The sequence below is a fragment of the Canis aureus genome, chromosome 20 (assembly GCF_053574225.1).
Source record: "Canis aureus isolate CA01 chromosome 20, VMU_Caureus_v.1.0, whole genome shotgun sequence".
Taxonomy (NCBI): Eukaryota; Metazoa; Chordata; class Mammalia; order Carnivora; family Canidae; genus Canis; species Canis aureus.
This window is the reverse complement of record NC_135630.1, coordinates 37,725,295-37,748,847: the sequence shown is the minus strand read 5'-3', so window position 1 is coordinate 37,748,847 and position 23,553 is coordinate 37,725,295. Positions and strand designations below refer to the sequence as shown.

At 56.4% G+C, this 23,553-nt stretch overlaps 1 protein-coding gene and 2 long non-coding RNA genes across 3 annotated transcripts; 1 reads left to right on the top strand and 2 right to left on the bottom strand.

Annotated features, from left to right (window-relative positions):
- Positions 1–2,808: 2,808 nt before the first annotated feature.
- Positions 2,809–7,165, bottom strand: EN1 (engrailed homeobox 1). Its single transcript, XM_077861777.1, has 2 exons — positions 6,283–7,165; positions 2,809–3,182 (listed from the first exon to the last, which is right to left on the bottom strand). Exons 1-2 carry the CDS (start codon positions 7,163–7,165, stop codon positions 2,866–2,868), a joined length of 1,200 nt encoding a protein of 399 aa, XP_077717903.1. The 3' UTR covers positions 2,809–2,865.
- Positions 7,166–13,224: 6,059 nt separating this feature from the next.
- LOC144291953 (uncharacterized) lies at positions 13,225–15,734 on the bottom strand. The gene is made up of 3 exons (XR_013359493.1): positions 15,604–15,734; positions 15,288–15,349; positions 13,225–14,078 (listed from the first exon to the last, which is right to left on the bottom strand). It is a non-coding gene; the product is annotated as an uncharacterized LOC144291953 (long non-coding RNA).
- Positions 15,735–19,824: 4,090 nt separating this feature from the next.
- Positions 19,825–20,915, top strand: LOC144291952 (uncharacterized). Its single transcript, XR_013359492.1, has 3 exons — positions 19,825–19,937; positions 20,445–20,507; positions 20,819–20,915. It is a non-coding gene; the product is annotated as an uncharacterized LOC144291952 (long non-coding RNA).
- Positions 20,916–23,553: the final 2,638 nt, after the last annotated feature.

Below are 23,553 nucleotides of genomic sequence, written 5' to 3'. Positions count from 1 at the left end.
CCAGCCTCTAGATCTGATGGTCTTGATGTGGGTGTAGGTACCCTAAAGGCCACAGTGGAGATGGGCAAAGAAAGGGCAGCCCCACTTCCAGGCACTCAAAGAAAGGATCAGGTTCTCTGTAGAGCAGGAAGCCCCCAAAACCACATCTGGATGTGGCCAGGACCCTTCCAGATGTTCTAAGTAAGCTACATGGATGAAGGGAGGAGGACCCTGGGTGCCAAGTCTCAGATCCTCTAACCTGAAGCCCCGGAGAGCTCAAAGATCCCAGGCCCCCTTCCCCACCCAGGAAGGCAAAGGATGTACTTCCATCCACGAGAAAACCATTCACTGGGGCCATCCAAGGGAAGGGCCCTGGCCTCTGCTTCCAGCTCTTCACTCAAGGAGCCCTTAAGCACCCATTTTGTGCAGATGTTAGTCGAAAAGCCCTTAGAAGGCATGAAGGGGATGGAAGGAAAAGATTTGCTGCAATAAAGTTGGGAACCCATGGCAATATCAAATACGCTCTCCAACTCCAGACCACTGAACGTCAAGCCCCCAGACCTTTGAGCAGGGAATCCCGAGTCTACTAGCCCTGTTACTTCTCTGGGTATAGGCCTGAATCAGGGGCAAGGTTTTCAAGGAAACGGGAAGAATGATGGGCCAATTCTCACTTCTCACCAAATCAACCCTGCAAAGACAACAGGAAAGAAACCCAAGGCAAGACCACAGACAGAGTTCCCAAGCATGTACAAGCCCCACAAACACCCCTGCAAGCATTCTAGTGTGCAAACAAAAATGAACACATGCACTTCCACGAGTTCACAAACATCCAAGTATGCATCTAATTACAGAGGAGTGGACACCCAGTGAGCACAATACTCACACATGCAGGGACACACAAAAACCAGGTAACTCCTCATGTGAAGCTCTATTTGCACGTGAGCACATATGCACACAAGTTTGCAAGGACACCTACATCTGGCCACACATGTACGGGTACATACACACATATTTCAGAAGACAGGAAGAAAGGAGGAAAAAAACAGAAACAAAAACAAATGCTGGACAAAAGGGAGATGCTACCTCGTGAGGAGGCACCTCCCTCTCTGTTCCTCCTCCTTCTAGTCCCTGAAAGTAAGGGGCCCAGTGCCTGCCCTGGAAGGACGGGCCCCAGGGTCAGGGGCAGGAGTGCAGACATTTCCCTCAGGGGAAGTCCATGTGTCCCGAGGGTCCTGGATGCTTGCGTCTGCGCCCCCCTCCGTCAGGAAGCAAGCCTTTGTTGGCTTTCTGAGAGTGACTCCGCTTAGGTTTGGTGTCTGGAGGAGGCAGGCCTGTGCCCAAGTGAGAATGCGGGTCCCCCAAGAGAAAGCGATCCCAGCAGCAGACTGAGCTGCTGCTTTGCATAGCTTCCCAGCATCCGGGGCCTCTTCTCCCTGGGCTCTGAAGGACCATGAGATCCGAGCCAGGACAGGCTCCATGTGCCGGCCTCCACCTGCCGCTTCACCCACGGAATCACTTCTCTGCACTAGGAGCCGCAAGGTCCAGGTGGCGGAGAGGCCAGGCCCGGAGACCAGGTCCGAAGGGCCACCCCCGCAGCCTAGTGGGCAGCTGGGAACTGGGGTGGGGGGCAGCCCCTCACCTCTGCCCCGCCTTGGGAAAGGCCTTGGGCTTCTGGAGGGGAACCCCTCAAGCAGTACCTGGTTGTGAGGGGAGGGAAGAAAGAGAAGGGAAAGGTGCAAGCCGAAGGAGGAGCCGAGCAGGTTGGAGAGGAGGCCAAAGCCAGGCTGGGCCTGGCCCGCACAGGGAGCAGCCGGACGGCTCGGGCAGTGTTTCCGAAGTCAGGACTGGGCTTTTGCCTTCGGGCTCCTCCGGACGCAATCCGAGACCGGGCGTGGGCCTCCGGACCCTCCGGACCCTCCAGACCCGGACCTCCCGGGATCCGGGGCGCCCCCACCGCCGCGCGCTCGTCCTGCCCTCGGGATTCGTTGCGCGGAGGTCTCGGAAGGCCGCTGCGTGCGCGGGGCCCTCGGTGCCTGGCGCCCACGCCCGCCCCCAGCCCGCAAGGAGCGGAGCCGCCAGCGGCTCGTGAGCACAGTGTACACTTTATTTCAGACTACAGGTTTCTGAACATAATAAAATCTTTGGCTTGTAGCGGCGGTTCAGTCTCGCAGTCTGTGGGGTCGTATTTCTCAGCAAGTCTCCGGAAAACGAAAGGGGGGGCAGGACAGACAGACCGACGGAAGGGGCTTGGGAGGTGGGGGCGGGGGCGGGGGAGGGGGAGGCCAAGGGCAGACACGCGAGGGAACACACTCTCACGCACACAAAGAAAAGTCCCAGAGAAACGGGGGCCAGCGATGCGGGGCGGGAGGCACCGGAGAAGCCACGACATTCAAAACGGGCAACGAAAACGAAACTGGGCCGGGGGCAGCGAGGCGGAGGTGGGGGATAAAATAATTATAATAATTATAATAATTATAACAATAATAATAAAGGAGATTAATAAAAAGTCCAGCAAATAGAGATCGCTACACATATTTCTTTTCCTTACCTGAAATTAAATATATACAAGGTCGTAAGCGGTTTGGCTAGATAGAGCTTTAAGGAGTTCGCAGTTTCGCCCCTTATACCGTGAATAGGGAATCGATCTTATTTCCCGGTAGCACCTGTCCGAGTCCTTCTCCCCTCCTAAAAATGTTTCGTTCAAACGTGACTCTCCACTCTGAGATGCTCGCTCGCTCGCGCTCCCTCTTCCCTGCTGCTCCCTCCCTCCCGTGCGGATTCTCTCCCCCGGCGCGGGGCCGGGCGGCGGCGGCGGCGGCGGCGGCGGCGGTGCCAGGAGGGGGCGCGGGCGCGGCGGCCGGACCGCGCGGCCCCAGCCGGCGGCGGCTACTCGCTCTCGTCTTTGTCCTGGACCGTGGTGGTGGAGTGGTTGTACAGTCCCTGCGCCATGAGGTGCAGCGCCAGGCCGTTCTTGATGCCTGTGGCTTTCTTGATCTTGGCGCGCTTGTTCTGGAACCAGATCTTGATCTGGGACTCGTTGAGGCTGAGCTCCTGGGCCAGGGTCTGCCGCCGCTGCTCCGTGATGTAGCGGTTCGCCTGGAACTCCGCCTTGAGTCTCTGCAGCTGCTCGGCCGTGAACGCCGTCCGAGGCCGCTTGTCCTCCTTCTCGTTCTTCTTCTTCTTCAGCTTCCTGGTGCGCGGACCTGCAGCGGCGGAGAGGGCCGGGTGGGGGTGGGGGTGGGGACGGAGGGCAGAGGGGAGGGGGGGAGAGGGCAGAGGAAGCCGTGAGAATTGCAGGGGATCGCGCCCCGCGCTTCCGGGGCGACAGCGGAGGCCCCGCTGCGCCCCCAGCTCCCTCCCGCCGCCCAGCCCCGAGAGCAATCGCCTGGCCGCTGGGGTCGGCCGACTCCCCTTCTGGGGGACCAGAAGCCGCGGAGGAAAACCGGCCACGGCTGTCTGTGCACCCCACACCCCAATTCAGAGAGCCGCGGGCCAGACTTAAATCCCACAATCCAAGATGGAGAGACATTCATTCGGAGCCCCGTCCGGTGGATCCCAGAGTTGGAGGTCAGGGGCCTGCTGTCTTCACAGCCCTGGAATAAAAAGAGGCTCAAGACCGGGCCAGTGAAGACACCGGGGCAGGACTGCCCTGAGGATATTGCCAGCCTGCAAAGGAATCCTCCAGCTGCCTTCTCAAGATGTGCACCTCCACCCAGAACTTAAAATAAGACCCCATCTGCTTATAGCTATTGACCCCAGAAAACAAGGGGACGGTGAGGGGCTTGCCTAGATCTTCGGCCGTATGTTCTCTGTGCCTCTCCTTTCTCTTTGGCCTAAAGGAAGCCCTTTCTAGGGTCCCAGGGAGACACTAAGCACCCCTTTCTCTGAAGGGAGGGGGAAAGGCTTTCACCCAGTTACACATCTTACCCACATGACCCTGGCTGGCCCCAAGGGTTCTCTGCTTGCTTTGCCCCTTGGATGGTGCCAGTAAGAAAGAGCCCACTGTCCCCATTCCTCTACCCGGCTGCGCAGGCACGGTCTCTCTTCTCTCTGTCTTTTGAACACGTAAACTACAGTTTTCAGGATTGAAAAGTCCTGTATAACAAAAACAGGCCAGATCCGCTTCCCCTGCCCATCTATGACATTTGCAAGGAGGCTACATCCCTCCTCCCCACCCCCCATTCAGGAGCAAACTATGGGCAGAGGTCAAGAGACAGAGGGACAACAGGGACAGAAATCTGTGCTTTGCATCACAGATGGATATGGGAAGAGGCCCCAGCAAACCTCCCCAAGAAGGTGAAGTCTCTCCCAAAACCTAGTCTGAGAAGAAAGCTGCTATGGAGTCCAGATCTGGAGAGAGGAGGGGGAAAGAGGAGGCAGCTTTGAAAGCCAGAACCTCTGTCCATCAGCCTCAGACCCAAGTCCTCCAGCATTTAGGCATTTACTTGGCGGGCCCTGCCCTGGTTATGGGAGCTTCCTGAGCCAAGTTAAGTCCCTGTCGTGCCTTTTAATATCTGAAACTGTCTGGAAAGAAGGGTCTTCACCAGCATCTCCAAACCTAGCAACAGAAGGGCAAGCTGGGCTGCTGGCTCCAGGGGCCGACCAGAGCCTGGGGTTACTAGCTGTCCTGTGACAAAAGAGTCCAGGCCTGGCTGACTGCAGCGACTCAGGTCTGGGTTGAGGTTCATCTCCGTGAACTGCCCATGCAGGAGGAGCCAGTACCCTGCCTCCCCAGGCACCGAAGAGAGAAAGCAGCCAAGAACAAAGGCAAGGCCGGCTCCTAAGCTGGGTGCAGAGAGGACTGAGAGGTGGGGTGGGGAGGAAGGGCGGCCTCGGTTTAGATTAGCAATTAGCTGAGCGGGCAAGGATGTGTACATCTCCAGAAAGGCCCCGCTGTGCGTTGTGCGTCCCCGACGTTTGTGAGAGTGTTGTGTATGTGTGTGCAGAGGCGCGGACACTTGTAATAAAATCGTAGCCTCCCGGCCGGCCTGAGCCTCACAGCCTGACAGCTCAATCACTCTATCCATCAGGCGAGTCAATCAAAGCAGCTTTTCGGAGGTTCAGGGAGCCCGACGTGTCAATAACGGGGCTCGAGATGGCGGGGGCTGATAGCGCGCATCGATCCGCGCCCGGCCGGCAGCCGTGGGGAGGCTAGACACCAGCCGGAGCAGAGCGGCGCGGGGCTACGCTGTGCCCGGCCTCCTACCGGACCCGGTGCCCGCAACGCCAGCTGTAGGCCAGACCCCTGCCGTCCTCCTCGATGAGCCCACCGGCCTCCCCCGTGCTGCCGCCCCGGAAGGTGGGCAGGCCCCAGCCTCCTCTCCGGGGGCCTAGGGCTGCCCCAGCGCACGCCTCGGCCTCGGGGTCTCCAAGTGCGAGGGACAGGCGCAAAAGGGGCCTAAGGCAGTCGAGAAAAACAACCTATAGCTGGAGAAATCTGCTAACTGGCAGAGCCGAGGAAGAAAAGAGTGAAAGAAGTAAGGGGCAGGGCCCGGAGGATGTGCGAGTGGCAGGAAGAAGCTGCCGAGGAGGCTGCCAATCATGCCCCGAGCCCCAGCGACCCGGCGGGAGCCTGACCCGTCTCCTCTCCTCTCCCACTGTCTGCGAGCAGCAGAGAACCAGGAGCGGGGGGACCATCTTTCCCTGGGTTCTACCCACCCGGGTCAGACTCTCTGGCTTACCCGGCCTGGGGAGGAGGGACAGCGATCAAAGGCTTTTCTCTCTCTTTCTGTGTGTTCTCCAATCTAGCTCTCTGTAAATGAACTTTCCTCAGAAAATATCGACATGGTATTTGTGTTTGTATGAACACAAGGGGAGGATTATTTCTCTGATGAGAGCCTTGCTCCATTTCGGCCTCCGCTGGACCTGGCTGGCGGGATTTCAGAGCCCGATCACTAGGCCCACCTTCCCGCCGGCTCTCAACACCCCTCTCCCTGGAAGAAAAATCAATGACTGGTTGTGGGTTTGTTTGTGTTTTTCTTAAGGATAATAAAGGTAAAAACACAAAGAAGGCCCGAGGGGCTCGGAGTTCCAAGCCGAAGGATCGAGCCGGACTCGAGCTTCCCGTGCCAGGAGCTGCAGCCTCTCGAGTGGCGGCCACAGAGGCCAGGAGCGCAGAACTGGGGGCACACCCGACTGCGGCCGGGACGGGGGCGAGGAGGAGGAGGAGGAGGAGGCGGCGGCGGCCGCGAGAGAAGAGAGCACCCGAGGCCGGGTCTGTTCTCCCCGGCCCGGCGGCGGCGGGGCGCCCTGGGGCGTCCGCGGGGCGGAAAGACATGGCGCGGCCGCGGGCTGGGTACTCACCGGAGGACGGGCGATCCGAGTAGCGCGTGCAGTACACCCAGGCGGGCCACACGAGGGGCTGCTGCGAGTCAGTTTTGACCACGGGCCCGCCGTTGGCGGAGCCCATAAGCAGGATGGCCGGGTTGCCGTGCTCCGGGTACTTGGCACCCTGCGCGCCGGGGCTCCCCACGCCGCCTCCGCTGCCGCTGCCGCTGTCCGAAGGCTTGGCTGCCGCCGCCGCCGCCGCCGCCGCCGCCACGGCCGCCGCCGCCGCCGCCGCAGCCGGGCTCCCGCCTTTGGACGCACCCGCGCCGCCGCCCGCGGCTGGCGGAGAGCCGTCGGGTGGGCCACAGTTCACGTCCGGGGCGCACAGGAGCGAGGCGGCGCCCGGCGCCCGCGTGCCCAGCGGGTGGACAGGGTCTCTACCTGCGCCGGTCTGGCCCCGGTCACGCTCGACCCGGCCTCCTCCGGCGCCTCCTCCGGCCGCCGCCGCCACCAAGAGCTGCGGCGGCGGCGGCTCCTTTTTGCAGCCGAAGTCCGGCCTCAGGATGTTGTCGATGAAAAAGTTGGTGGTGCGGTGCAGCTGGGCCGCGGGCTGCGGCTGGTGAGCAGGCGCCGCGAGATGCTGCGGCGGCGGCGGCGGGGGCGGGGGGTGCGGGGGGAGGTGCGGGTGGTGGGCCAGGGGCGGCAGGCAGGGCGCCGCGGGCGGCGAGGGGGGCGCGGGCTGCGGGGACACCGGCACGCTGTCTCCATCGCTGCCGCTGCCGCTGCCGCTGCCGCTGCCGCTGCTGCCGCCGGCGCCGGGGCTCAGGCTCAGGCTCAGGCTGCCCGGGGCCGCCGCCACCGCCGCCGCGCCGAGGCCCGAGTCGCGCTGACTTTTAGGTTCCGGCTGCTGTTCTTCCATGCTCGGCCGCCCCGCCGCCCCGGCAGCCGCGCCGGCCCCCGCCCCCCCCGCCTCGCTCCCCACCCCACTTTGCCAGCGGCCCGTGGGGGTGCGCGGAGGAAGGAGGCCGGCGGAGCCCCAGCGAAGGCACGGGGCGGGTGCAGGAAAAAAAAGCCCAGGCGCCTGGCCTGGATCGCTCGCTCTTATCGAGCAGATAGATCTCGCTGTCTCTCCCTCTCTCTAATTTGTAGACATCCAGATATGGAGACACTTGGCTATTTCTTTTTTTTTTTTTTTCCTTTCTGCCACCAGATTCAATGATTTGTTTTAAATGGGGAGTAAGCCACGGCCAAGAAGGAAAAAAAAAAAAGAAAAAGAAAAGAAAAAAAGAAAGCAAGAAAAAAAGAAAAAAAAAAGCTCCAAGAAATTTTTTTCTTAAAGGGAAAAAATAGTCTTTAAAGTCTAGCCATCTTCCTAGGCAGTAGTGAGGGGTTTTACTTCCCCGAGTGTCACGCTCAGCTGTGCCCAGAGCGCGAGGCTGGCAGCGCCTTTAATCGCCTTTGCTTTTTTTGCAGGGAGAGCGCGTCTCCGCCAGCGCCGGGGCTGCTTTTTTTTTTTTTTTTTTTTTTTTTTTTTTTCAAATCTCTGACAGCTCGGATCTTTGCACAAACTCTCTCGCTTAAAAAAAAAATCACCCAGGCACACTTTTTGCCTTCAAACCGGAAGCACGTGAGTCAGGCCGCACGTGTGCGGGGCCAATGGCGAGCCAGGACTCGCGCTGACACCCGGGCCTCGGCCCAATGGGCGCGCGCGGGACTTTGCGGATAAATAATCCGGGGGCGGCGGCCGCTGGCGGAGAGGGGGCGCCGCGGCCTGAGCCCTGCGCGTCCGGCCCGCCCTCCCCCACCCGAGCCCGAGCCCCTCCCCCTCTTTCAAGCCAGGACCGAGGAAGGGGCAAAGGAGACCAGGGAGGGGTGGATTTGGGGGGGGGGGGGTGTAGGCAAATAGAGAAGCAACTCCATAAACAACTTGTTGGAGAAATGCAGGATTATGGGTGCGTGCGCGCCGGGCACAGGGTCAGGAGGCAGGAGCCTCGGCTCTTTTACATCCCTATGCCTAAGAAACTCAGCCTTTTATTTTCTCTCTCTCTTTTTCTTGTTATGACGGGTAAAATGTTGTCTGTGCGTGTGTGTGTATGTGTCTGTGTGTCTGTGTAGGGAAGGGGTGAGACGAAGAGGGTCAGAGATGTGAAATAGACCTAGAGTTGGTTACTTGCAGATAAGCAGTTTATTTTTTCATAAATAGCAAACCCGGAGGCGACTTGCTCCTAGCTAGCACCGTCTGTTTGTCGGTTTTGCAGTGCACGCCGGCCAGCTGCATTGCGTGTCCTTTCCGGAGTATCCCTACTCCTGTCCTGCCCTATCCTACCCTGTCCGGACCTTCGACAACCCCCCGGGAGCTGTCCTGGCGCCATTAAGCCCAGAGGGCGCGAGAGAGCCGGAGAGCCGGTCGCACCAGGCGCCTGCTCTTTCCCTGGCCGCCTGAGTCGAAGCCATCCGGGCCTCGTAGAGTTGTCCAGGGCGGGCCCCTGGGCCAAGCAAGTTCGAGGGCAGATGCACGCGAGGCACGGCTTTTGGGTTCAGGGCCACCTCCAGTTAGATTTCCCTGCAAAGTGAAATCAAACCAATGAAAGCACTGCACCCCGAGTGTTTGCCCTAGCCAGCTGACGATGTGTACAACGAGTTTAACCCGGTTGCCCAGACGTCTCTGGACTTGCTCCCAACTCCCTGGAGGCCTCTGGCTCTAGCCCTGCGTGTTCTTCCCAAGCTTTGGGGGATCGCGGAGGCTCATGCCAATTCCACACTCACGGAGACTCGTCTCCAGTCCGCTGGGCTCTTTTTCGCTGTTTCCTGGTCGGTCGAGGCACCCTAAAAGTTTTCCCACGCCAAGGATGGAGAGTGGGGGGAGGTGAGGCGCTGGACACCAGCAGGGTTTGTCTGCCGAGCTATTTCAGAGGGCCAGGTGCACACTGTATCCCGCAGCCTGCGGTCCCGGAGAGTGGCCAGAGTGGCTTGGGCAACTTAGGCCTTCTCAGGGATGTTAGCGTGGGGCTCCGGGGGACCTGTTCTCTCTGGCCCCATCCTCGTCTGGGAGCGGAAAAGGGGTCTCTGGGGGGGGGATATTGTCTTAGAGGACCATACAAAACAATTCCCCCGTGACCAGAAAAGTCACAGAGGGTTGGAAGGGAAATAAAACGAAAACCGCGAAAGGCCGAACCGCCCCAGGACCCGAAGTTTAGAGGTTGGTGGAGAGTGGGAGTTGGTGCTGCTGGCTGCATCCTCGGGTCGGCCGGGGGTCCTCCTCTACTGGGGTTCTCAGAGCTCCCCGTTAGACCTTCCCGGCCGCCTGGGGGCTGCCCGAACCACTTTGGGGAGTGCTGCGCTGAGCCGGCCGGGGTGATCTCCTCGGCCCTCCCAAGCCCGACCCCCAGCCCCACCTGGGAGTCGGCCGGGTCCTCTTCAGTTCTACACCCAAAGGCTCCCCGAAAATCTCCCGGTGCCCCCACCTTTTCTCCCCGAAATGGGGGGTGGGGTTTTATTTATATTTAAGTTCGCAAAATTGAAATCTTTATCCCGCAAGCGAGCGTGGGTACTTAATTAAATTCTAATTAGGACACTATCAATATCCTATTTAGCCGCGTAGCTTTTGTGCGCCGCGGTCCCTTTCAGCGCCGTAAATAGGGTCTCGACGCCTTATCTCGCCTGCAGGAGACGCCTCGAGAAGGGCTGCGGAAGATAATTTATAGGTTTTAATTACTCTTCATTCCGCCTGATCAGCTTGGCGTTCATCACAGGCCTGTGAATAAAACCCTGGTCAAAAGCTCTGTCACATCGCGCTGGCAAAACGCTTAATCAAAGTGAGCGGCCCCGCGCGCCGCGCGGCCCGGCTCCTCCACGTAATTTCCAGCCAGCTGATAAAGCCAGCTGAATAATGCGGCGGCCCTTTGGAGACACCATTTACAGAAATGACTTTATTGACGGCTTAACGTCGGTAATTCATTTTACCTTTCATGTAGTAGAGCCCGGATTTGTTACAGTAATGGGATGATAAATGCACCCGCGGCCCACGAGCTCCGGCTGGATTAGGCGGCGCTCCGCGCGCTGCCTGGTCCCCCCCCACCCACCCACCCACCTCCCCGAGGCCGGCCTGCGCCCCGGATGCGCCGCATCCAGAACCCTCAGCTCTCCACGACCCCCACCCGGCCCCACGCCCTCCTCTCCTTCCTGAAAATGAACACACTAGGCTAGCGGGGTGGTGTCCCAGCAAGCCAGCCGGGAAGTGAGGTGTGTGAGTGCTGAGAGGGAGCAAATGTTGGCCCGAGATGGGGGTGTGAGGGGGGTCCAGAGGACTCGGAGTGGGCTCGGGACTGGGCGAGTTGTGAGTATGTTGGGTGAAGGGATTGGGTGTGACTGGAGCGGTGTGTGTGCACACGTCTGAATACACTTGTGTGGCTGTGCATTTGGGGGTACTCCTTTCTGCCTTTGAGAATTCAAGGATTTTTCTTCCAACCTGATAGATATCCAGGTGGGGATGGCCAGGAGATTGACTGTCGGGAAGCAGGTAGGGAAATCTACAAGGAAGAGAATGGAGTCCTTTTCTTCAAAAGCCCTCTGCTTCTGAGCCAAAGGTATGGAAGTTTGGAGGCAGTGCCCATTTCCGTTGCCTTGACGTTCTGAGTGGTGCAGTTTCCCAGGGTAAGAGGCTCCACAGAAGGCCAATGACCTAGCTACATCTTTGCAATAGATGGTCCCCAAGTTCCACTTCCATAACCAGCTCACATTAAAGCAGAGAATAGGGAAAAAGATGTTTTGTTTTAAATGTGGAAGGGCAGAACCCCTATGGTTTATTTCCCCCACTTGAGGGATGGAGGGAGGGAGAGGGGGAAGGAGGGGGCCCAAAGAGGCTTTCACTGGTGGTGGTGTGGGGATGGGGGAAGCCGGATAGAGAGAGACCCCAATCCTACTGCCTCTCTCCCAGTCCCAGATTACTTCCTCTATGTTCTGCATTCTCTGCGGCTAACAGGGGCTTCCACTAAGCAAAAAGGCACCTGGCCAAACAGATAGGAAGTATGTTTATGTGTTTGGGGGGGTGCTAGAGAAGTCTGAGGGTCATATAGCAGGAAGACTGATGAGTGCTTTTCAAGGTGAAGGCTGAGAAATTATACCTGTTTCTCCTCTTCCCCATTCTTGCAAAAAACCACTTAACAATTTGCAGAGTTGCCCATGGCTGTGGGGGCCGAAGCCTATATCTGTGTCTATTTGCTTGTGTATGTAAGAATCACAAAGAGAGTCTATTTAAAAAAAAAAACCCTTTTGTGTGTCTGTATTTGTGTGCATGGCAGGAGGCTCGTGTCTGTACACTTTAGCGTGTCCACCCAAGTCTGCCCCACCAGCCAGTTGGGCTCGGAGAAATGTTTGCTGAGGGTCTGGGTGCCTGCAGTTCGGAAAAGAGATCTCCCGCCAACCTGCATTTCCACAGACTTTTGGATTTCGTTTAGGCAGAGACAAATGTCATGGTTCTGCCTGCTTCCACCTCTCTTTTGGGGATGGGTGTGAGGAGAATTGTGAAGGAAAAGCTCTTGCAGCCTGGCCAGGCGTGTGCGCGATGGGCCGAGAGTGCGAGCGTGTTGCATGCACACGGTGGTAATCGCATTTCGAGTGTAGATCAGATGGCGGTGGGGCCTCGTGGCGCGGGACATGAATGAGTTGTCGCAACACAATAGCGTGCAGCCTTCCTACGGGGACTGGGTGACCAGCGGTTTTGTTGGGAGTGAATGCAAGGAGATTTCTGCTACAAGTGCCGCGGTATTATTATGAGCCAGAAGGTCAGACTATACATCGCAGGTCCCCAAAGCCTATAGACCTTGGGAAATGTGGGGCCTCGAGCCACGTCATTGTACCTGACAGTCCTTTCAATAGACTAATTCAATTAGCGCTCTTGGTTTTGGTCTTCATTTGGAAGCGATAATAATGTGGGGGGTGGGTGGGTGCAAGGGGATTCGTTGGGTATTGGTTAGGGATCCTAAGCAATTCTGCCCGAAGCTTGGAGTGGGACTGGGGGAGGCGGGGGAAGGGTAAACGCTGAGATGGGTGGGGGTGCGTGGGAGGCAAACCATGGAAAATAAAATGCTCTGTTGACTCTAGAAATTGGGGTGGCAGCTTTGTTTGTAGATGGCCCAGAACACTGGGTGGGTGGGTGGGGGGATCCAGGGAGAATTTCTTTTTTTTTTTCTTTCTGCGTGCGTGAAATACACTGGTAAATGTCCAGGTTCCTAGAAATTTCAAAGAAAGAAAGAAAGAGAGAAAGGAAGAAAGAAAGAGAGAAAGAGAGAAAAAGAGAAAGAGAAAGAGGAAGGAAGGAAGGAAGGAGGAAAGGAAGGAAGGAAGGTGTCTGCTGTTGGAGGTTGTCCTCTTTGGGGATTTCAATATTTGGATTCTTGTCCCCACCATTCTGCCTTTCACAAGGTTTTTCCCCTCTTATCCGAGGGAGCAGTTCACAGCACGCACCTTTTTGTTCTAGAAATGGTTTGGGTTTTTGTCTGAAGATTTTTTTTCCTCTCAAGCCTGATCAAGCTGAGAAAATTAAGCCCTTTCTTCACTTGACTGTGTGGAAATGGGGGAAACATTTCAGTGATTTCTGTAAACTGCACGTGGTGGTCAGGATTTGGAAAGGGCTCCCGGGGCCCTGGTTTCCTTATTGAGCCCTGCGGACTGCCTGCGGGGCCGGCGCCGGGCGCCCGGGACACTAGCTCGCAAACACCCGACTGGTCGCTGCTGGCGGGTTGACTAGCTGGGTTAGGGCTGCGCAGGGATGCTGGAAGGTGAGATGCAGGACCCCTGGTTTCCGATTACAAGGAATGCCTTCCCCTTCTCTGTATCCCCAAACCACTCTGGAGCTGTACCACCAAGCAAGCCAGGCCCCTGGAGCCGAGGATTTTAGAACTCATGGCTCCCAAAAGCAAAGCAACCACACACACTCTCTCTCCATATTTTTCTTCATTTTAATCAGACATCCTGCTTTTCTCCTTACACGGAATTCCACCCAAACGCCAAAACTGAAACGCTAATGTTTTATCCTTCCCCACAAAAATAAGAAAACCCAGAGTAAATTCAGCGTCTACGCTTGAATTTTCTTCTCTTTTATTTTGCTGTTCCTCCTCTCTCACCCCTCCCCCTCCCTAGGAGGTTCCCTGAGCCCAGGCACCCTCAGGCCGAGGGGGCCACTGGCCCACCTCAGTCCCCACCTGTCCAAGTGGCGGCTCCCACCTCGATCCTGCTCGGCGCGGGTCGGAGTCCACACCGACTGGCCTCGAGCGTGTGCACGCCGGTGGGTACCAGTGTGGGAGCGAGTGAGGAGGGGCCAGCGCGGCTTCTGGGTTCTGCTGCCCCCTCGGCTCAGTCCGTGCTCCCCGGGAGGTCCGGACCCAATTTCAAAGTTGCGGACAAAAAACAAAAAACAAAAAACAAAAAAAAACAAAAAAACAAAAAAAACAAAACAAAACTCGAGAAAAGAAGAAAAACCGCAGCATCCAAGTCCTTTGCATAGGAATGCCCCTGCAGCTCCAAACAGCGTTCTTACTGCTTGCCCCAGAGGAAACGGTCCTTCTCCTTCCCCCGACTCCCATAGGGGTGAGAGGTTGTCCCTGGGATCTTCTACCACTGACCCGGGGAAAGGAAGCAGAAGTCCGCGCACCCAGCTCTCGCCGCTGCTCTGGCTCCTGGCCCGCGCCTTCCCGCCTCCGTCCCGGCGGGCCCCGGAGCGCCAGCCAGGCCGCGCCCCCCTTTCGTCCTTGGGGACGCAGCCTGCGGACCCTCACCCCGGAGAGGATGCGGGACTTGCTCCGGGCTCCAGCCGAGGTCGGCGCTGCGGGAGGCTGGCGGGGAGGTAAGGGAGAGAAAAAGTTTAGTCCGGAAGGGGAGCGGACGGGGAAGGGCAGTCTCCAGAGCCTGTAGTGGAGAGGCAAAGGGGCGAGACCCTTGTGTCTCCCCCACGCCCACCCCACCTCCTTCTATCCTAGCCTGGATCGCGTGCGGGTGAGGAGGGAGGGGAGGGGTCACTGCAACGCCGAGGCCTTCCCGGGCCACCTTCCCCATCTGCTAGCTCCTGCAGAAACAGGGGAGAGGGGCGAGTGTGCGCCGCGCGTGCGTACTTGTTCGTGACTCTGTGTGTGAGGCTCCAGGTGAGTGAGTGGGCAAGTGTGTCTGGGTGTGCTCGGAAGGACTGTGTGGATTTTCGGTGTCCCGCTAATCCTCCTGTGCTTGCGCTATGTTCACGTGTGCAAGTGTTGTGTATGGATGGGCTCTGCACCGTTGTACATGCCTGTGCGTGTCCATGTGTATAGAGTCTCCTCGTGTGTGTTTTTGTGTGAGCTGGGAATGAGAGCAACTCCCTTTATGGAGGCTTTGGAAAGTATGGAGTGTTAAGTCGCAAGCACCCTCGGGGACTCTGACCCCAAACCAACTGTTCACCTCTCACCCCTGATAGGAACTATGCAAAGGCGGAGGAGGCAGTTGTTTAAACATAGATTAAAACAGCCACTGTTTTCCTCTTCCTCTGGAAGAAACACCTATGCAGCCCTGAAGTCCTAACCCTGGTTGGGGGGAGGGGAGGTGGGCAACTTGTGGCAAAGGCAAGATCAAAGGGACTCAAAGAGTGCGTAGACACAAAACCCACTCTGCAGATCACACAACGGAGACAGGGAGAAGGTCAGGGTCCCACAGAGGCCGTCACTGGTCCCAGAGCTCACCAAACCCAGCTTGGAGCCATAGAAGCCTGAGTTTTGTCCAGTGGCCTAAGTCCCAGATGAGAGTGCCGGGAGGAGATGAGAGATAGTAATAGTCTCCATTCCCTGGCTGTCAACCCATTCCATTCCCCTCGAAGTGAGGTTTGCTGTCTCCCCAGTATGTGTGTGTGTGCCTGGGGGGAAGAGGGCCTGAGGCAGGGTCTCTTGGGGTTGGGAATGCAGTGGGACACGAGGGGGAGACACAATCCCTCCTGTGGCAGGGTCTCACTGCGGGCTCTTAGAGTTCCTCCCCAACCTCCTCCCCGAGGGGTAAGCAGCTTCCTCTCCAACCCCACTCACCTTCAGAACTTTCCAGGCTTGAACGGTACAGTTAGGGATGGGGGGTCGGCTGGCCTCACTTCCTGCGGAGAGTGGGGCTATTGCCTGCACGTCCCTCCCCTCCCGCCCCAAGGACGCCCGCCCCAAAATTGTTATGCAAAGGAGTCAAGTACGTGATCAAAGCAACAAAGCCAAATATTAGAAGAGAAGTCAATAACGGGTGAGCAGATTAAGAAACCTGCTTTCGGATAATTATTGTCGCAATTGAAAAAGTGCCGTCTTCCCCTTATTCTTCCCTTATTCTCCCCCCACCCTTCAAATAAAAAAGAAAAAATACGTGAAAGATGGGAGTTGGGGCGGGTGGCTGAGAAAGGCGGCAGCCGAGTGCGCGTGAACGAGCGAGCTCAGGGATGGGTCGGTTGAGGGGAGTTGACGCCCCCTAGGGGCGACCCCGAAGGGTCTCGGTGTGTTCTCGACCCCGCGGGCAGAGCCCTGCCCTCTGCACCCCGTGCTCATTGACCCCTTCCACGGAGCGTGAGGCCTCTCTGAGCCCAAGGCTGGAACCAGAGTTTCTAGGGATTGTCTTTTCAAAGCATTAGGCACCTAGCCTGAGCTCCCCCGCTACACCCCTTATTGTCCCCTTTCTCTGGAGAGGGACCCTAGGCCAGCGGCTGGGGCGAGGGGCCGAGGGGAGGCGGCGCTGTCGAATTCCCGGCCCGTTTTGCTGTGGGGAACGCGCCACCTGTCGGTGCCTTTGGAGAACTGCAGCTGTGTGGTGCTCAAGACCGAGGTTTATGATCCAAGTCCGGATCCGAGGGGGAGAATTTTGGCCTTTTTCCCTGTCAGCCAGCGCCTGACCGAGTGTAGACGACGGGATTCCGGGAAAGGATCCTTCTTGGGATCCCCTCGCCTCGTGAGAGCCAAAGCCCGAGAGAAAAAAACCCACGTGGGGCCCTTTGCTCTGTGATTCAGAAAAGTAGAAAATGCCTGAGACAGACAGCGGGATGCGCTGCGTTGGGAGTCAGGGACTGGGTTCCTTAGCCCCCTCTCTCTGCAAAGTGACCTCGAGCAGGCCCTGGTTCCCGCTGAGCCAGTTTCTTTATCCTAAACTGAGGGTATTAGATTAAACGGATCCCCTCTCCACTCTGACCTTGAATCTAGCATTGAATCTGAGCCATAAATGTAGGCACTTGTGTCTTTTTTTATATCTTCTTTATATATACCATATCTTTTTTTATTTTTATGGAGTTCGATTTGCCAACATATAGCATAACACCCAGTGCTCATCCCGTCAAGAGGCACTTGTGTCTTATTTTATTTCCATTTCTAACTCTTCATAGGTCCCGGACCTTTATATGCCATTTATAGCCTAATCTCTTATACATATTTAATGTATAGCTGCTTTGATTATACTATTGTTTTCTCAGTTGTCCAAGGATTTCATTTGATGAGAGTCAGATTGTTTCTTGGCCCGAATTACCTTGGTAAGTGCCCATTTACTAAAATCTTTTTAAAAAGAAAAAAGAAAACAAGTGAACTTTGTTCACTTTGCAGTGTGAACACGTTGGGGAGGACTCATGTCACGGGGCCAGTGAGAACATAATGGATGCCACTGTGGAAGGCTTAGATGAGAAGACGCAGGCCCTGGATGTGGGTTAGTGTCAAAACAGGACTGAAGAAGTGCCACACCTGGAAAGAATGGTGAGGCTAGGAACACTGCAGGTCCATCCCCACTGCCAGGAGTGGACTGGCCCCCAACCAGAGGCCCCGTCACAGAGAACAGAAAACTCAAGCGTTAAGACCAGTGTAGGATAGCTTTAAACCTCAAACCACTTCCCCTTGAACTCTCCACGAAATTAATAAAGCATGGAAACCCAGGCGGAGGGAGCAAAATGTTGCTCAGGTTACCGGGAGATCGGGTATAACTTGCGCTTGGAGTTCCAGGTTTGCGCCCTCCAGGAAAGCCCGATTCTGTGGGATGGGGCTGTTCTGCCACGCCTGGCGCCCAAACGTGGGGCCACCTGGCCGAGTTAGGCTGGTTGGGCAGCCGCAATCGGTCCATGCCTGACAGAACAGCAGATGGGGCCCCCGACCTGGGTCTTCAGCTTTCCCCACCGAGTGGCTGTGCAAGGCCCTATCCCCTTATCCGCAGCAGAGCAGAGGCCGCACATCCCTTCCCCTGGGACTAAGAAACTCCCCTGGGGACAATCAGAGCATTTGCCACTTTAAACCCTGGACCCTTTACTTTCCCAATGAAGGGGACATTTCTGTTCTTTCGGTCTGTGAGTCCAGGAATAGTTATGCGATGGCTGGCTCCTGGGGGGGGTGGTGGTGGTGGTGGTGAATTTCAGCCTCTCAACAACCCCCCACAACCCCCCACCCGAGTGTGATACAGGCTTGGGGTTAGTGGTCCTATTTAGAGATAGAAAAATCAAGATGGGGAGGTCTGATCATCTGTCCTGTGAATGGCAGTGTGAATACAAACTGAGGCCTGAAGTCTTAGTTGGTGTCCTGGCCCTGACTCCCGTCCCGGTGGTCTGTGTGGCTCAGGGTTTTTCACCGTCTCTCCGGAAGCACAGTACCACTGGTGGCCTCAGGTTTGCCGATTCTGGTTCTTGGTGCCTTAGGACTCACTCATACAGCCTGTGACAGCGCTTCCTTTTCCAGCCCCTCAGCCCTGACACGTGGAATTCCGAACTTGGCGCCTGCCTTTTGGCCTCTGTATAGCAGTCCTGGGGTCAACTGCCTCCCCACTAAGCCAGGTCGGCCTGGGAAATTGGGAGTTCCAGGCCTGGGCCTAGCACAGTGGGTATCCTAGGACCTCTGGCCAGCCTGGGGCAGACACTGTGGGCTGAGCGGGGTGGGTGTGTGGACACCCTCCTTGCCGGCCAGATCGGGAAAGCAGGGATTCTGTTTCTATCCTGTTGGGTCTGCTTGTCGGGACTCTCCCAGGCCGACCACGGAACCTGGACTTCAGGAATCAAGGTCAAGACACCGGGCGAGTGCGTTGCCAGGAGCTGACCAAGAGGCAGGAACCTTCCAGAGCCAGCGAACGCCGCTCCAGCTTGCGCTGCTCTGACCAACTTCCAACTTCGGTGGTAGGGCTGACATCGGAAAACGAAGGGATTTATTTTAAACGTTTCTTACATTTCACTCTGACTTTGAGGGTCTACGAAGGGGAGATCGGTGGGGAAGAGAGGAAGAGACAGGGGAGAGGGAGGGAGAGGGAGAAAGGTTAGGGATGGGGAGGGAAGGGGGCGGAGAGCCAGCAAACCAGCGGATCAGCCCTTCCTCCAAAAAGTGAGGGAAGGATGGCGGAGTCGATAACCAGTATTTATCGGGTTTTTGCTCGGAGCAGGCTCTCCCTCTCTCGGGCCGGGTTAGCTCCTTCCATCTTCACTGCAACCCATCCTCGGTTTCCTCCCTTGTAAGCTGGAGAGGGTGATATAGCCCCAAACTAGCCCAAGGGCCTGTCCTTAGTCCGTTGAAAATGGAGAACCCACTGTCCCCAGCTCCCGAGGAGCCAGATGGGGACCGGTGGGCTCCGGGAGCTCTTGAGGTCGCCCCGCAGGCCCCACGGAGGACGGAGATTAGTTTCCCTCGCACGGACAGACGCGAGGCCTCGGCGCCCCCAAGGCCTCCAGTCGGCCGCGTCCCGCCAGCCGTGCGCCTTTGGCTGCGGGGGTCGGTCCCGGAGCCCCCAGCCCGCCCTGCACGCCAGCCCCCGCCCGGGACCGAGAACGGGAATCCCAAAGCCTCGGCCCGCTGCGGGGAGACCCCGGCTTGCGTCCACCGAGGGCCCCGCCCGAGAGCCCTGCGGAGGCCGCAGCCTCCCCCGGCCCGCACCGTCCGCCTTGTCTCCAGGCGCGCGGTCCCGAGCGCAGGGATCCCGGGAAGCGCCAGCAGCGGCTCGGCCTCGGTGCCTGCCCTGGCGGACGCGGCAGAGATGCTGGTCTGGACAGGCCCGCAGGCCCCCGCTCCTGGGGCGCCCCCGCTCCTGGGGTGCGGCATCGTCGCCACCCCGCCTCCAGGCTCAGTGGCTGGGCTCAGCGTCTACTAGGGGGTCGCCAAAGCCCAGACTTTTCAGACTTGCCCCCTCCCCTCCCCTCCCCCCACCCCCCAGCAGCCGGCGAGGACCCGACTGGGATGTACCAGGAACTCAGGTCCCGCAAAGACAAGCCTGCCTCCGAGCTTCCCCAGACTCGCGCTTCAACTGTCCCAGTGCGGATAAGGACGGTGGGTGGGTCCCGGGGGCGGTTGAGGCAGGTGGCAAAACCTCCAGGACCCAGCGCTTCCCAATCACGCCGGGGCGATCACCCCTCAAGGTCGCTTCTCTCCCGGTCCTGGCAGTCCATCGAGGGGTCGCCCACCAAGTCGCGGGGAGCAGCCCGGACAAGCACCCGGAGTGGGGACAGAGAGGAAAGGAAGCGAAGCCTGTGGGAGGGAAGGAGGGGACTCTGGACCAGCACTGCCAGGAGACACAGCTCTACCGCCCGATCTTAACCCCAGGTCGCCCGCAGGCCAAAGGGAAACGTAACCCCGTCCCTACCGCCGAACGTGCCTCGGTCCTATGCAAAAGGGGCTTCGGGTGGTTCCACCCCGGGCCACGGAGAAGGACTTTCAGGGAGGCGGAGAGAATGGAGGTGCCTGGCTCGCTTTAGCAAAGCACAGGTGTGTGCGAGGTGGGGCTGGGGTTGCTCCCCCAGGGTGGTGGGAACCCACAGCTAACCGCCCAAGATTTCAGGCGTCCCTCCTGCGTTGAGCCTGAGCCTGGGCTGCATCCCTCCCCTTTCTCTTTCCCGAAGCTTTAGCAGGGAGGGAAATGAGAGGCCTTGTACCAAAAAAGGTATTATTGTCTCCGAAGTAGAACCTATGGCTTCTCATGGCCCTTCTGGGGCTCTAAGACCCCAGAGAGAAGCCTCCAGAGCCATCGAGAGGCAGAGAGGCCTGCACCCAACACTCCTAATTTTAACAGACCGAATTAGAATTAGGATTTGTCAAACACTAAAGCCATCCTATCAGAGCGGCCTTAGGTTTGGGAATCACCACCCTGGGATTTTTAAAGTTACTTTAATGGAGAGGTTTGGAATGAGACTAAGGGTGTCAGCAGTTTTGAATAAAAGTGAACTTGAACTTGACTGACACAGGCCTTTTTTTTTTTTTTTTTTTTTTTTTAAGGTGTCTGGACCTTCAATCACAATATACCAAGGAAGAGACTCCACCCCCACCACACTGCTGGAGGTTAATGGGTGCCTTGATAGACAGGCCCTGGGGCTTGGGGATGCAGAATTTGCAGGGAGTTGGGGGGCAGTGATCTTACCTGGGTCACCGGAGAGAATAAAAGCCAAGTAACTATTCAGCATCCCCTCTTCCCCACCAACCTTTAGCATTTCTCTCTTCCTCCTGTCAGTCTCCCAGCTATCAAGTGTGGACTCGACAGGAATGTTGCAAGGAAAAACTAATTAAACGGCAGTACAATGCTTTGAAAATATTAAGTGTCATGTAAATGCCTAATGCTAATAATAATCTTGATGGTGGTAATTATGTGCCAGGAAACGCATCCCAGACAGCCCAGCACTGAGCCCAAATGTGCACGTCTCGGAGGATCCTATGGAACGCCCATCGTTTCTGCTCCAGCTCAGAATGGCCTGGTGGAAGATGGGAGCCCCAGGTAACGCCCCCATCTCCAGAGAGGCAGAGTGAGGGGGTGGGGTGGGCAAGAGTCCTTAATTTACTGCGCTCTCTGCTACAGAAGGCCCATCAGGCCAGTAGAGTGGGGAATCGGAAATTCTGGGGGAGTAGCCACAATGGGGCGCACCCGACAGGCTCCATGGTACATTCCTGTCCAGGTCTGACCTTTGTCGGCTGGATGCCTTCTGGTTTCCAGAGCTTGGTTAAGACATTGCCGCGGAGCCTCTAGGTGGATTGAAAGAGAAGAATGTTCTCTTAAGGACACATATCCCTCGCTTCTCTTTCCCCCAACTCTGAACTCTGGGTGGGAGGGGCATTGGGGCTCTTGGATCTTCTCTTCAACATTTTTCTAGTTTGATGAAACACCAGGCCCTCCCAGAATTTACAGTTTCCTTATAAGGCAATTTGCCACCACCCATCCCTCACCCCCATTTTCTCCAAACGGAAGCTTCCAGATACCGCTGCCACTACCGCTGGCCTGGAGCTTTGGAGCACTGAGGTCTGCCAAAACCAGTGGGGACTTTGAGGTAGCAAATTATGGTGAGTCATGATGGAGGCTTTTGGGAATTTCCACCCCAGAAATCGCTGGGTCTTGGAGGGGTTTTATACAATCACCTAGATACTTTAATGACACTCCTCACCCTTGAACCTGCCCTAATTTCATTTCTTAGTGACTAGGAGAGTAGTTACAAGTTTAGGTTCCTCTAGCTGCCGTTCTTGGGTCTCCTTCAATTTGGTTTGAGGTTTAGCTTTTACTGCAACATGATGACATACCGCTTCCCATTTGGGAAGTGACTGATTTTTGATAGTGATAGTGCCCTGACTATTTATTTAAAGATTTTATTCATTTATTCATGAGAGACACACAGAGAGAGGCAGAAACACAGGCAGAGAGAGAAGCAGGGTCCCTGTAAGGAGCCCGATATGGGACTCGATCCCACATCCCAGGATCATGCCCTGAGCTGAAGGCAGACATTGAACCGCTGAGCCACCCAGGCATCCCTATAGCTGACTTTTAAAATTTATTATTCAATAAAATAAATTTATTATTCAAATGAAGCAAATTCTTGTCTACATATTTTTTTTAGAGAGGAGGGTTAGGGGCAGAGGGAGATGGAGAGAGAGAATCCTGCCCAAGGTGTGAGCCCAACATAGGGCTCGATCTCATGCCCCTGAGATAAAATGACCTGAGCCAAAATCAAGAGTCAGACCCTAACTGACTGAGCCACCCAGGTGCCCCTCTTATCTACATTGAAAAACAAATGCTTTGTTTTATTTAGGTTAGGCTTCGGTAACTCAAAAATGCCCTACGTTTAAAAGTGTCATGTAGGGCAGCCCTGGTGGTGCAGCAGTTTAGCGCCGCCTGCAGCCCAGGGTGTGATTCTGGAGACCTGGGATTGAGTCCCACATCGGGCTCCCCGCATGGAGCCTGCTTCTCCCTCTGCCTCTGTCTCTGCCTCTCTCTCTCTCTATGAATAAATAAATCTTTAAAAAAAATAAAAGTGTCATGTAAATGTACCTTTAAAAATAACCCTTTTTACATGTCATATAGAAACAGGTGGTTTCCCAGCTAATTCCTTTTTTAAAAGGCACTCGAATGGTTAACAACTGTGGCAGCTTTAGGGTTTGGGGTTTAGGGCATGTTAGATGCGTTAAACTTTGAGGAGGTTTATGAGGTCAGACACTGACCACACACAAACACACACACACACACACACACACACACACACAGAGTCCAAAGAAATTCTGTAGTTTGCATTTCACACTTCCCTGTCCGAATACAGGCTTTGCTTTTTATTTCATCTTTGGACCCCATGCCCAGCCTCCTCACATATGTTCTAGTTGAGAAATGGTGATGCTTGTGACACAGGCTCGCAGGCCAGCAGGCCGACCTCAGGCCACCGCCCTGCCTGCCATGCCATCCTGCTTGCTGCTTCCTTGGATGAGGAGAATCTCTACCCGAAACCCCTCACACGTGAAACCCCTCACAGTTCCCAAATGCCAACGTTAGGAATAGACAATTCCTGCAATTCAAAACTGTGATTATCCCACTGACACCCCCAACCTCTCAAGCGACCTGGAAGGCAGGCAGGCACTTCCAGGCTGTACATTGTATAGTCACACATCTGGGACAGTGGGTTAGTGAAGCGTGGTGGCTCTTCCCCAGCCCTGACTTGTTTTCTGGCTTGAGGGGGCACCCCCGCCTCCAGCCTCCTCCCAGTCATCACTGCACAGGAGTGCGAGCTGTGGTCTGAGAACTTTTGGGGAAAAGAGTGGAGTTAGTAGGCACGGCATCACTTTTGTAACTTTTTAACAAGTTTGTTTTGTTGTTGGTATACTTAGCTCCCTCCCGAGATTCCTGATGCATCATGAAGAATCTGCTTCCAAATCAGATAAGTCACCGAGTGAAACACACTTGATGGTGCAGATAAATTTTTACAACAGCTGTGGAGTCAGCCTGGGTGTTTTCATAAAGATACTGTTCACCAGAAAATATTCTCTCCCCCAGGAATTTCATAGCAAACATTTTGTTTCACATTTTGGCACTTTGGTTCTCCTTGGTTGGTGGTAGGGGAGCTTGGGGGTGGAGCTGAGG

Coding starts and splice junctions, on each gene's coding strand:
- EN1 (XM_077861777.1), bottom strand. CDS start 7,165: ATGGAAGAACAGCAGCCGGAACCTAAAAGTCAGCGCGACTCGGGCCTC. Junction 3,183..6,282: donor CTCGGATCGCCCGTCCTCCG/GTGAGTACCCAG, acceptor CCGCCGCTGCAG/GTCCGCGCACCAGGAAGCTG.